This window comes from Protopterus annectens, chromosome 9.part0 (genome assembly GCF_019279795.1).
Source record: "Protopterus annectens isolate FY-2018-M chromosome 9.part0, PAN1.0, whole genome shotgun sequence".
Taxonomy (NCBI): domain Eukaryota; kingdom Metazoa; phylum Chordata; order Ceratodontiformes; family Protopteridae; genus Protopterus; species Protopterus annectens.
In genome coordinates this window covers 664,401,611-664,412,720 of record NC_056743.1, presented here as the reverse complement: position 1 = coordinate 664,412,720, position 11,110 = coordinate 664,401,611, and the positions used below count along the sequence as shown (strand labels likewise).

Genomic DNA, 11,110 nt, shown 5'->3' with positions numbered 1-11,110 from the left:
AAAGTTTTTTTTTAAACTAAAACCTGAGCACCATATCACTTCTTACAGATAGTATATAAATTGTAGCAACTGTTTGTTGCATTTGTAAGAAGCAATTTGCTACAGTTTTAAAGATGAAATTATCATTATTCTTTGAGAAAGTCACCAAAGTCATGGACGAGGGAAAGATGGGGCACGCCACCTACCCTGACCTGGCCAAAGCCTTTGATACTATTCCCTACTTGGGCATAATAAATAAAGTCTCTCAACTAGGCATCAATCCATATGTTACCAGATGGGTAGCTAACTGGCTCACTTATAAAACTCACATAGATAAAATAGGGGAAGCCACCTCAAGCAGTAGAACCGTAATATGAGTGGTGTACCCCAGGGATCAGTCTTGGGGCCTCCATTGTTTGCGATATACTTTTCTGAGGTACAGGTCAAAACCAGTGGGCTATGACTGACCAACTTTGCAGATGACTGCAAGCTGGTAGTTGTCATCAATTCCCCCTAGTGATGTGGACATCTGCCAAGAGGGTCTCACCCAAACAAATGACTGGTGCCAGAAACATGGCCTCAAATGGAATGCCAAAAAAATGCATCATTATTCCCTTTGGGGAGCATGATGTCCCCAGAAATGATCACATTAATAACAAGGTCCTAAGTACACAGTCAGTCGTGAGGGACTTAAGCACCCAGGTTGATAGCAAACTGACTTTTGACCACCATATTGCCTCCATTGTACAGAAAGCTTTCTACATGGCCCATCTCATTAGTAAGGGTATCTCATCCAGGGACAAGGAGGTTATAACACCCCCTGTACTCTTTCCTTATAAGATCCATTATTAAGTACAAAGCCCCTTTTGGCATGTACCTCACACAACACATGCAGCAGCTAGAGAGACCACAGAGGTTCTACCCTACAAAGATAGTCTAAAAGCCCAGTCCCTCTACTCAGTCTCATACAGACTCCTCAGAGATGACCTGTGTCTGTCATACAAAGCAATCTCAGATTCCACTTTGATGAGAATGCTGCATATCTGCAAGTCAAGCTCCACTCAAGTAACCCACACTCGTGACTTCAGCCTGGTCTATGACATCAATAGGACATGTTGGCAGGACAGATTTGTGTCCCAGAGACTCCCTCTTCTATGGCACAGGGTACTGGCTGAGCCAGCTACACTTCTGTTAGGAACAATAAACAGCATCTAAAAAGGTAAAAAAAATAGCCTCTGTATGATAGTAAATGAATAAACCCCACAGACAGGAAATTAATAGTGTAAGAAGAGAGATAGAGAGAGAGATTGTGAATAACTTGAAGAAAAGTGTTCCCCTCAACAGAATACAGAAAGTCATCTGCTATGATCTAGGCATCATATTACATATATATGTGCATAGTAAATAGTATTTAAAAGGCAGGAGCATTGTTAGGATACTGTGAGAGGGGAACCTGCCCTGGGTGCAAAGTGTTGGTGGGGCACAATCTGCTGATTCTGATCTCTAATGTAATACCATCTTTTAAATAACTAGTATTGCATTTGTGGTCTAACCCAAGTATTTTAGTGTTCCACATGTAGTCTAAACTGTAGCAACTGCTTGCTGCATTGTAGCAAGCAGTTTGCTGTAGTTTAAAAGTAAAACTAACAAAATAACTATATAATTAAATGACTAAAGTTCCCTTTTTTAAACTAAAACCTGAGCACTGCAGCACTCTTTGTAAAAAAGTTATACAGTACAGCAACTGTTTGCTACATTTGTAGCAAGCAGTTTGCTACAGTTTATAAGAAAAAATGTTTTTTTTAACTAAACATACCATAATGACTGCAATGTATTCCCTGCTTGCATGGAGTGTTGTTTGCTATATTTTTAACAAGCAGTTTCATAGGTTCATAGGTTGGTACTAGGCTATCGGCCCTAAGGCCTATGCAAGCCTAGCCATAACAATTCCCTGGAAATTTTTTCCCACAATATTTACTTCTCTGGGCCCCTGTCTAGCAGGGTGACTGACATGATCCCTGGGGTGAATTTCTTTCTCCCATCCAATCATCAAGGTTCCTTTTGAAGAGGGCCAATGAGGTGCTCTGCTTGACATGTATGGGCAGTCTATTCCAGAGTATGGGGAGTCTCTGGGTCAGGAACCTATCCCTCCAGCATGTTTTGTTCAATTTGATGATAAGGTTTAGATCCCTGGAGTGTGTGGCTCTGAGGGATTGGGATTTCTTTAAGTGGAGCATGTCCAACAGCTCAGAGTTTGACATGGCTTTGTATGTTAAGCAGAGATTGCCTCTAAGTAGACAATATGCCACAGAGTATAGCTGGAGTTTTTTTAGACGGTCAGCATATGGCATGTGCTTTAGGCCTGTGGTTCTTTTAGTGAGGTATTTCTGTGGCCTTTCCAGCTGTTGCAGATGTCTTGTGAGGTACATACCAAATGGGGCATTATACTCTATAATGGGTCTAATGAGGGATGAGTACAGTGGGACAATGACCTCATTTTTTTCTGGATGAAAAGCCCTTAGTGATGAGGTGTGCCACTTAGAAGGATTTCCTGACTGTTGTGGCAATGTGGTTATTGAAAGTGAGACCACTGTCCACTTGTGTCCCTAAGTCTCTCATCACACTTTCGATGTTTAGTGTCCTGCCACCTATGTGATAGTTCATGGGTACATGTTTTTTCCCAAAGGGGATGACTATACATTTCTTGGCGTTAAGCTTGAGCCCATGGCTCTGGCACCAGGCATCTGTTTCTGTAAGGCCCTTTTGTAGAATATCCACATCATTTGGGGAATCAATAATGGCTCCCAGTTTGCAGTCATCTGCAAACTTTGTTAGCCAGAGTCCCTTAATGTTGGCCTGTACTTCAGAGAAGTAGATGCCAAACAAGAGTGGTCCCAGGACTGAACCCTGAGGTACTCCACTTGTCACTTGTCTGGAGTTGGATTTGGAGTCGGCTACTTTTACAGTCTGAGTTCTGTCAGTAAGCCAGATGGCAACCCATCGAGTGACATAGGGATTTATGCCCAGCTTAGTAAGTTTATCTATTATTCCAGAGTGGGGGATGGTGTCAAAGGCATTGGCGAGGTCCAGATAGGCTGTGTGGACCTTCTTACCCTCGTCCACAGCTCTGGAGACCGATTCAAAGAAGTCAATCAGATTCAGGAGACAAGATCGGCCCTTCACAAACCCAAACTGGGTGGGGTCCAGTGTCTGGAGGTTGCCAATGTCTTTGTTTAAAGTTCCATGATAATGCGTTCCATGCCCTTGCAGATCAGGCTTGTCAGACTGATGGGACGGTAGTTCCCGGGATCCATGGTGGATCCTCCCTTGTGAAGCGGGATAACTGTAGCTGTGCGCCACTCAGTGGGCATGAAGCCTGAGGTGAGGCTATGATTAAAGATGACACTTAGGTGGGGTTCCAGTTCATTTTGTAGTTCATGTAGTACACAGCCTGGGATGTCATCTGGTCCCATGGATGCTGTATTCTTAGCTTTGGAGAGTGCTGTTTCTACCTGTGTGGCTGTGATTATCGGAATATGGCAATCTTTTGGTATTGAGATGGGCCCTTTAGGGGGTGAGAGGGGGGTGAAGTTGGCACTAAATCGATCTGCCAGGATATTGGCAATATCCTTGGGATCAGTATATTTAATGCCATTCTGTTGTAGTTCACTACATTTAAAAGAATAAAATAAGAAATTATTATAAAACGTATTTCAGGAGAGTTGGGGCGGAACACAGAACAGTACCTGAATGGCAGAGCAAGAGGGAGGGGAATCTGTTCTACATCTGACCACCTGGCTAGTGTGCCAGTAGAAGGAACAAGCTGGTTCATGGTGCTGTAACAGGGAACTGGTTGAGCCAGCTATGCTTCTGTTACTAGGCAATGTTTGATGTAAGATAAATTTAAGGTACAGTATACTAAAGTAAAACAGACCACAAATATAAATACATATTAAAGAATGAAATTCAGTTAAATAAATTGACAAGTGTATCAACAGTAAAACCAGTTAAAGGAAAATAAACAGAGAGTAGCATTATCTCTCTCTCTCTCTCTCTATATATATATATATATATATATATTTATTTATATGCATGTATGTGTATATGTCAGACATTCAAATTATCAACACTTTGAACAGCTGTTATACTGCTAAAAGTACCTGAATCACAAAGATCAAATCACACAGATTCAGCAAAAATAAATTTTTTTTTTTTACAGGGGGCAAGCACACTTGCACCCCCATCTCCCCCTGTTGATTATACATGCTAATTCAGAGACTGCACTACAGTGGAGAAAAGTACATTCCCACTCCTCACTGCACTGTGATCTCAAGCACGTAAACAGCAATAAAGTTCAATAGTTTGAACACTGAAAACAACATTCAGGCACTTGAGCACTTAAGTGTAATCCATACCTATCTATATATAGGTGTGTGTGTGTGTGTGTGTGTATATATATATATATATATATATATATATATATATATATATATATATATATATATATATATATATATATATATATATATATATAGGTGTGTGTGTGTGTATATATATATATATATATATATATATATATATATATATATATACACACACACACGTGTGTGTGTGTGTGTGTGTGTGTGTGTGTGTGTTTCTATGTACTGAGATGCCATAAAAATTAGTTTTGCTACAACCTTCCTTTCTAGATCATTACCTGTCATAAATATTAATTGTGACATTGGCTTGATTATGGCATTTTTGGTAATCATAAATGCTGCTCCATCTGATTACACGTGATTATGGTTGTTAAAATCAGCATGGGGCAGCACCATGGCTCATTGGAAAGATCTGTGCCTCACATCTTGAGAGCCTGTGGTTTAATCCTGACTCCTATGTTGCTATAAATATGTTGTGACTGTGTAGCTTTCTTCTGAATACTCCAGCTTCCTCCCTCCTTGTAAAAATATGCTGTTTCATTGACTGCAATACTACATCTATGCACAACCTTCAACTGTCCAGATGTTTGCCTAATATTTTTGGTGTATTCCTTATAATATTTGTGGTTCTCTGGCAAATCACTGAGGACTGAAATCACTTAATAATGATAACTATTTCAGTCAAGACTTCACACCCTTCAGAAAATGCATGCTAAACAAAAAGCTGTTTTTCTAGCAACTTTCTAATTTTATAAGAACAGTATTTAAAATTTGTCCCAGTTTTTCGGACTTTGTCCTCCCATTAATTTAGGCTTTGTTCAAATTTCTTGCATTAAGAGGCTGAGAGCTATGCATCCATACATTCTCTATGTCTAAAATATATATATATATATATATATACACACACACACACACACACACACACACACACACACACACACACACACATATATGGATTTATATTAAATCAGTGAACACTTTGAATAGCGAATGTTGATTTATCAACCCTTTAAAAGTGAAAGCTTAAAAGCCTGAACACATGGAACAGCGATTTTTTTCCCCAGGGAAAAAAATCGGTGTTCCACAAAACAAAGAAAAAAAGTCAAAACACTAACTAAAATGGGGGGCTTAGCCCCAACACCCCTAATGTGGGGGATGTACCCCCATATCCCCCCTACTTAAGTATACCAACTCCAAGATCACACACCAGTGGAGGAAATGACAAAGTCCTAAAAATGGCCTAGTGATTTTTTCACTGGGAAAAAAATCATTGCTATGTGTGTTCGAGCTTTCAAGCTTTCGCTTTTAAAGGGTAGATAAATCAGCGTTCACTATTTTAAGCATTCGCTGATTTAATATAGACCCATATAAATATATATATATATATATATATATATATATATATATATATATATATATATATATATATATATATATATATATATATATATATATATGTATATATATATGGTGTCCTTTGTCTTAGCTGAAAGAGTCTGGGGACTAATCCACTCATCTAGTTCACAAAAGACAAATTAAAAAAAAAAATCAAACAGGAAAATATTCAGTCCCAGTTGTCTGTTACGTCTACATTTTAAACACCGACATAACCTTTGTCTTGCAAGACAATACATTGAAACCATTTTATTTACTGAAGCCCTTTTAGCAATGTTACTTGGAGTTTGTGATTTTATTAACTTCTACTCAACTACCATTGAGCTTTACAAGTGAATATAAACATATCCAGATGGTCTGAGTGCTGACGGTTACCCGCAGAACAATATTACCACCCTATGTGATTGAGATCTCTCCTGGCTACACTTCTAGGCTTATTGAACTACTTCTGACCTTTACTAGCACCACCTGACATTTAAAAGTTTAAGTCATTTTTGACATATAGGAAGTATCAATTGGGAGCAATGAACCACTCTGCTACTGTTTAATAACTACATCTTCCTTACACTGGAATCACTAAGCCACTTCAAAGATTTGTTGCAAATTCTGGTACTAAAAATAATAATAATAAAAGTATAAAATATTAGAAAAGAAGGAGCAAATCTTGCCATTGGGGAAATTTGGATGTTAACAAAACAAACAGCAACTGTAACCAGGCTACGTGTAAAACTTGACAAGAACCAAAAAGAAACGCCACAAAGCACAGAGAAGAGTCCAGGCAGGCTAAAATTTGTTTAGTTGAATTTAATATTCACTATTCATCACAAGTCTTCCTTAGAAACATAATTCCATTCAAACAATATTCCACTTTAAATAATTAATACAATTAAAGCACAGTCCAGTCAGCTCCAAGATACAAGTAGAATACAATGTGCTTAAAAGAACCCATTTCAGCTCCATGTAAAATTTGATTTTAAAAGTATACCCCTAATATTGCATACTGTAAAAAAGAAACTTAAATAAAACTCATTAAAATATATATCTTATAAAATACTTGTTTTATTGTATTTTATTTTATATTAGGTCTTTTATCCTTTAAAAGACATTTAATATCAACAGTGTCATTTAGACCACGGGAAATGTATGATGCTAATCGAAAATGCCATTCAGTTTCCCCACCTTTCAACAAAATTCTTCTAACTGCCACCATGAGGGTCACAGGTTACTACTTCTAAAATGGAAAAAGTGAACTTCTTCCAATTTACACATACCTCTGTGTGTTTATGTAATGCTTTGTTGACATTTTTCATTTTTATAGCATAACAATGTTCTCTAATTCTATTCCTAAGACTCCTGGTTGTCATTCCCACATAAAATGTGGGACATGCTGAACACAACGCAATGTATACTACACCCATAGTGCCACAGTCACATCTTTCAGGGACAGCTATTGTTTGTTCTAAATGTAAAACACAAACAAAAGGACCCTCCTGGATGAACCTACAAATGTTACATCCAAAGCACCGAAACATGCCCCTCATTTTTTGTGTAATATTACTGTTCTTGTCTTCAACTTGATTTTCCACCATTTGTTTAATACAACTGTATTTTCTGTGTAAAAAATTAGGACCTGTACCCAATACTTTCACCACGTCTCCATTACTGGGTCTATAGTATCATATTGCATGCTCAGAATAGCGAATGACAGATAATCGACCCCAGTTAAGCGAAAGCTAAAAACATCGAAACTTCAGAACAGCGATTATTTTCCAATGGAAAACAATCGCTGTTCCAAAAACAAAAAACTGTAAAACATTACTTAATATGAGGGGCTGTGCCCCCCACACCTCCCCTACTTAAATATACCAACTCCGAGATCGCACTAAAGTGCTAAAAAGGCAAAGTAGCGAAAGCAGCCAAGCAAATTCTTTCCCAGGAAATTCACTGAAAAGCCACTTCGGTATTTTGCCTTTTCACTCTTTACAGTTCGACAAGGACACATTCGACAACCTGTGTCTGCGACAGCATAATTGAGAGCCTCCATTACCTAGCCAGATATACAGAAAAAACACATTTTATAATAGTTATGTCTACTACAAGAGTAATCATCCAACTTTCATGAAAAATAATATCCTACGAGGACAATTTATTAGAGCTTCTCGTATGAGAGTGGATGATGTATTTTTGGCTGAATTGGAATTTATTTCCACATTATTTCAGGAGAGAGGGTGTCTTCTTGATATTTTGCTTAAGTCTAAACAAGAAATCATTTTGAAGTGAGATACTGTGTTTCCACCTATTTTGGTTAAGGGATTTATTAACAAGAAGAACAGTATTACAAATACAAATAAACACAAAGAAGTAAGGAGTGAGGAAATTCCTAGATTTTGTGTGGACATGAGTTTGGATAATGGAACTATTATGAATGTTGTTAAAGATAACTGGAAAGTTATTTTATGTAATGGAGACATGGCAAAAGTATTGGATACAGGTCCAAATGTTGTACACAGAAAATACAGTTGTATTAAACATATCTTGGAAAATCAAGTTGAACACAAGAACAGTATTATTACACAAAAAACAAAGGGCGTGTTTCGGTTTTTGGATGCAACGTTTGTAGGTTCATCCACGAGGGTCCTTTTGTTTGTGTTTTACATTCAAAACAAACAATAACAGTCCCTGAAAGATGTGACTGTGGCAATATGGGTGTAGTATACATTGTGTTGTGTTCAGCATATCCCGCATTTTATGTGGGAATGACAACCAGGAGTCTTAGGAATAGAATTATAGAACATTGTTATGCTATAAAAATTAAAAATGTTAACAATTTTTTTATACAAACACACAGAGGTATGTGTAAATTGGAAGGGGTTAATTTTTTCCATTTCAGAAGTAGTAATCTGTGACCCTGGTGGAGGTAGTTTTTTGATGAGAGAAGGGAAGCTGAATGGCATTTTCGATTAGCCCTATATATTTCCCCTGGTCTAAATGACACTGTTAATATTAAATGTTTTTTAAAGGATAAAAGACCTAATATAAAATAAAATAAAATACAATAAAACAAGTATTTTATAAGATTAATATTTTAATGAATTTTGTTTAAGTTTCTTTTTTTACAACATGTAATATTAGGAGTGTACTATTTTATAATAAAATCTAATTTTACATGGAGTTTAAAGGGGTAATTTTAAGCACATTATATTCTGCTTGTATCTTGGAGCTGATTGGACTGTGCTTTAATTGTATTAATTAAAGTGGAGTATTGTTTGAGTTGAATTATGTTTCTGAGGAAATCTTTTGATGAATAGCGAATATTAAAGTTCAACTAAACAAATTTGGCCTGCTAGGACTCTTCTCTGTGCTTTATGTTGTTTCTTTTAAGTTTGGATGTTAGCTCTTATAAAGAGAGTGCCTTTTTTCCTCTGGAATTAAGCAGAACTGCAGAACACTATTATTTAGATTACAGTGCATATTATATTTAGCACTTCATTTTAATGTTATGCTTAATGCAAACTTTAATTCAGTCTTAAAATTGTAGCCTTTAAGAAAATGTATTTAAATGTGGAGTATACCAAAAATAACTATATGGGACCTTCAAGTCCAATTTGTATACAGCACTTTTGATGCAATCCTTATGAAATGAACAGAACATTTGTTGATGAGACTTAACTTTCCATCCCTGTTATAGTTTTTGCAATCCTATTTTCTGCTGAACTGAGAATTTGTCCATAATCTTTAAATTGTGGTCTAAATACCTTGTTTTGTTTGAGCTGTATAACCATTTTTTTTTGTTTAGTGGTCAAAGGCCCTCATTGGCATAGGGCATCTAGAAGTAATTTTGCTTTTTGCAGAACTAATGTTCTTACCCCTGTAAAATTATTCCTTTTTTTCTTTTAATTTCATTATTCACCTACTGTCCAGTTGTAAAACAACATAGCCTAATGACCTTCTTTATTCATGGTCTATTTCCCCAAGTTAGGCTTAAATGGCCACTACCAACTCTTTACTTTGAATTGCTCAATTCATTATGCAAATTTAGACATATCACTGGCCCTTAATTCCACATCTGTAAGTGAACTGTCTATATAAACATTTTTCTTCACATTTTTTTTAGAAGAACAGACTGTGGCCTGTGCATTTTCACAGCCACCACTGATGGCTAAGTAACTTTGAAGATTCTAGCCAGAATTCTTTCACTTTCCTCTCATAGCCTATGAAACTGATGGTTTTCCTTCCATCAGAAGTAAAAAAGTAGTAATAATAAGAAAAGAAACAGGGCTGCTAAATATTACTGGTGAATTTCAATACATTATGTTGACATTGATAGGGATAGCTAAATGTGGCCGCTACCTATCAGAGATGAGAGGCAAGTAGTTTTTGTGCCTCCAGTGTCATGGGTTCAGCACCTGAGACAATAACACTTTTCTGCATTTGTTAGTGAATTTATACATTATAATATCACTGGCTCTGGTTTATTTAATACTGCAGATCTTGGTTATACAAAAAAAAAAAATGAAAAAAATGTCATTGTGAAATATGACTTTCCAGCTTTTACTAGACATTATTAAATTACTGTGACTACAGAAATATCAATATTTCTGTAACCAAAATGTTTTAATATGCATTCTGTTATATTTTTTAACTGGCTGTGTTATGTCAGATACCTGTTTTAAAAATAAGCTATTTATTATTTATCTATTTTATAGGTATTCCACCAAACCAAATGTAAGTATTTTTGACTCAAGGTCATTCATGTTTTGATTTATATTGCAATTTGTATTCATCATCATTCTTAAAGCAAATACTCTGCTATAAACTTTCATATGTGCTTGTTTCTGTTTCATTTTATGCAGGGATGACAGTGTCTATAATGAAGTGAAGATTTATGGTAAGCCTTGTTCTATCTTCTGTATTTCTTTTAATTGAATACTAAATCTTCTGATTAAGTGAAGATGAATTTCAGAAAATATGTCCCGTTGAACGTTATGTATTTTAAAATAACAACAGTTGTACTGACCACACCCATAGCTATATACTCTGGCCAGAATTAATTAATCAGAGAGATTAATCTGATGTCAACTTAATGAACTGTAGTTCACCAGCTACCGATTACAGACACAGTATACATTGCAAATAAGAATGTGTAAAATCGGAAGTAACCATGAAAATTGAAATTTTCTGGCTCTGTATTGGCTGTTTTAATAATGCTAATCCAAGTATGTACCTTTAAGGAAATAGTTATCAAATTACTTTGTCCAAACAAAATTAATTTTCTCTCTTTGAAATTTGTTGCATTTTGAAATGATAATAATTGT

At 36.2% G+C, this 11,110-nt stretch overlaps 1 protein-coding gene across 1 annotated transcript in view; it reads left to right on the top strand.

Moving 5' to 3' along the window:
- Positions 1 to 11,110, top strand: part of LOC122810896 (natural cytotoxicity triggering receptor 3-like) — a 125,520-nt gene that overhangs the window by 62,066 nt on the left and 52,344 nt on the right. Inside the window, exons 4-5 of the mRNA XM_044082439.1 lie at positions 10,502 to 10,520; positions 10,649 to 10,683. Coding sequence (XP_043938374.1) covers positions 10,502 to 10,520; positions 10,649 to 10,683 — 54 coding nt within the window. The remainder of the gene's footprint in view (positions 1 to 10,501; positions 10,521 to 10,648; positions 10,684 to 11,110) is intronic.